This window comes from Perca fluviatilis, chromosome 12, assembly GCF_010015445.1.
Source record: "Perca fluviatilis chromosome 12, GENO_Pfluv_1.0, whole genome shotgun sequence".
Classification (NCBI taxonomy): Eukaryota; Metazoa; Chordata; class Actinopteri; order Perciformes; family Percidae; genus Perca; species Perca fluviatilis.
The window spans coordinates 33,732,256-33,734,060 of record NC_053123.1 but is presented as its reverse complement, the minus strand read 5'-3'; the positions used below and the strand labels follow the sequence as shown (position 1 = coordinate 33,734,060).

Here is a 1,805-nt window from a genome sequence, read left to right as displayed (position 1 = left end):
TCATTTGTTGATATGTTGGTGCAGTTTTCTTTGACAGAACAACCTCCTGATGTGGTTATAAATTTCTTTCATTTTTAGTCCGTATATGATTGGATTAAAGAGAGGATGATACAAAATCACTTGTAAAGTCATTATAAAATGTATAGTTTTAGGAAGCTCCAATTCCAGTTTAACTATAACGACATCATAGGTAAACAAAAAAGAAAAGCTGATCAAAACCAACAGATGAGGTAAACAGGTCTGTGCAGCTTTCATTCTGACTTCTCTACGACTTTGGTATGTTACTATGAATATCTTTGTGTATGTAAAGATTATGAAAAGCACAGGCAGAAGTGTAACATTGAAAAAGAAAATCCCACTGTACACAGTAAGTGCTCTTGAGCTCACACAGTGAAGTTTGTAAATTGAATTGTTGCAAAAGATTGCTTTCAAAGTAAAGTTACAGAGTTTAGTATTTGCACTAAGTGATACTGGAAGTGCAACCTGACAAGCAGGCACAAACCAAGCAAAACCCAGAAAGATACGGACAGTTGTTTTCTTCATGATAGTGTGATATTGTAGAGGTTTACATATAGACACATATCTGTCATAAGACATGGCTGCCAACAGTAAGAACTCTGAACCATTTAAAGAGTAATATAGAAAACACTGAAAGAGACAGGCTGAATAAGATATGAGCTGTTTTTCAGATAAGTCAATCAAAAGCTTTGGGTAGATAGCAGTGCTAATAAGAAGAGAGTTCAGTAACAAAGCAGCAATGAAAATGTACATAGGCTTATGAAGGTTTTGATGAACCCAGATAAGGTACACAATAGTAGAATTACTGCAGATTATTAGAAAATATACTGTGAACATCATCAAAAAATAAAGATATCTGTATTTGTCCACTTCAACATGCCCACCAAGAGTTATATATGTTATATTTAATTCACTATCCATTTAATATAATTTAAAAAGAAATCAATGTTAGTGTATGAACCAGGCAGATTATCTAACACGCATACATTAATTTAAAAAAAAGATTTCATACAACTTATTAAGGATCGTTTAATTTACAGTTACCTCCACGCAGGGGCGGATCTAGAAAAATATTTCTGGGGTGGCGAGAGGGGGGCAGGAATTTTTGAGGGGTGGCAACATATGTCAGACGTATATTTTAGCCTGGGAGAGTATTTTTAGGTTCCTTTTTTTATTTTTTGTTTTATTTATATATTTTTTTTATTTTGTATATTTAATCTGAGCAATAGATCTAAAATACATTCTACACAAAATATAAAAACTCATCTCCCCATCTCATCAAACTTTCACACTGACAACTTTCCTTAATTATTCATATTTAAGCTTTGTCATTTGTTGTTCTTATTCATATCTAACTTAGTATGTATATACTTAGTATATACTATGCATCAACAATTTCCATACCGTGTGGACCAGCTTGACTGGAGATGGTTGGTGATGGCCCAGGCACTCTGCTTTCCCTTTCACTGTCTGAGCCCTGCACGTTCTCTTGTCTCTCGTTTTCTCCCTCCTCATCTTAGTGATGCTCTCCCTCCATATCTTCACCGCTGTGGGGTTCTCCCACCTCCTCCTGTCCCTGGTCGCCTTGGCCTTGTATTCTGTCTCTGTCACGTTTCTGTTGCCCTTTTCTCTCTCCTTCCACCTCTTTTCTATCTCCTTTCACCTCTTCTCTCTCTCCTTCCACTTCTTTTCTCTCTCCTTCCACTTCTTTTCTCTCTCCTTCCACCACATCTACTCCATCTACCTTGCTCACTTGTTCATTTTCTATTTCTTTCTCTTTGGAGACA

The 1,805-nt window shown here is 36.1% G+C and overlaps 1 protein-coding gene across 1 annotated transcript; it reads right to left on the bottom strand.

The window, feature by feature from the left end:
* Window positions 1-939, bottom strand: LOC120569420 (olfactory receptor 11A1-like). The gene has a single exon (XM_039817290.1). The coding sequence runs from the start codon at window positions 937-939 to the stop codon at window positions 1-3; it is 939 nt and encodes a 312-aa protein (XP_039673224.1).
* Window positions 940-1,805: the final 866 nt, after the last annotated feature.

Bases quoted from the DNA above. Each gene is read 5' to 3' on its own strand.
- LOC120569420 (XM_039817290.1), bottom strand. From the start codon at position 939: ATGGATAGTGAATTAAATATAACATATATAACTCTTGGTGGGCATGTT.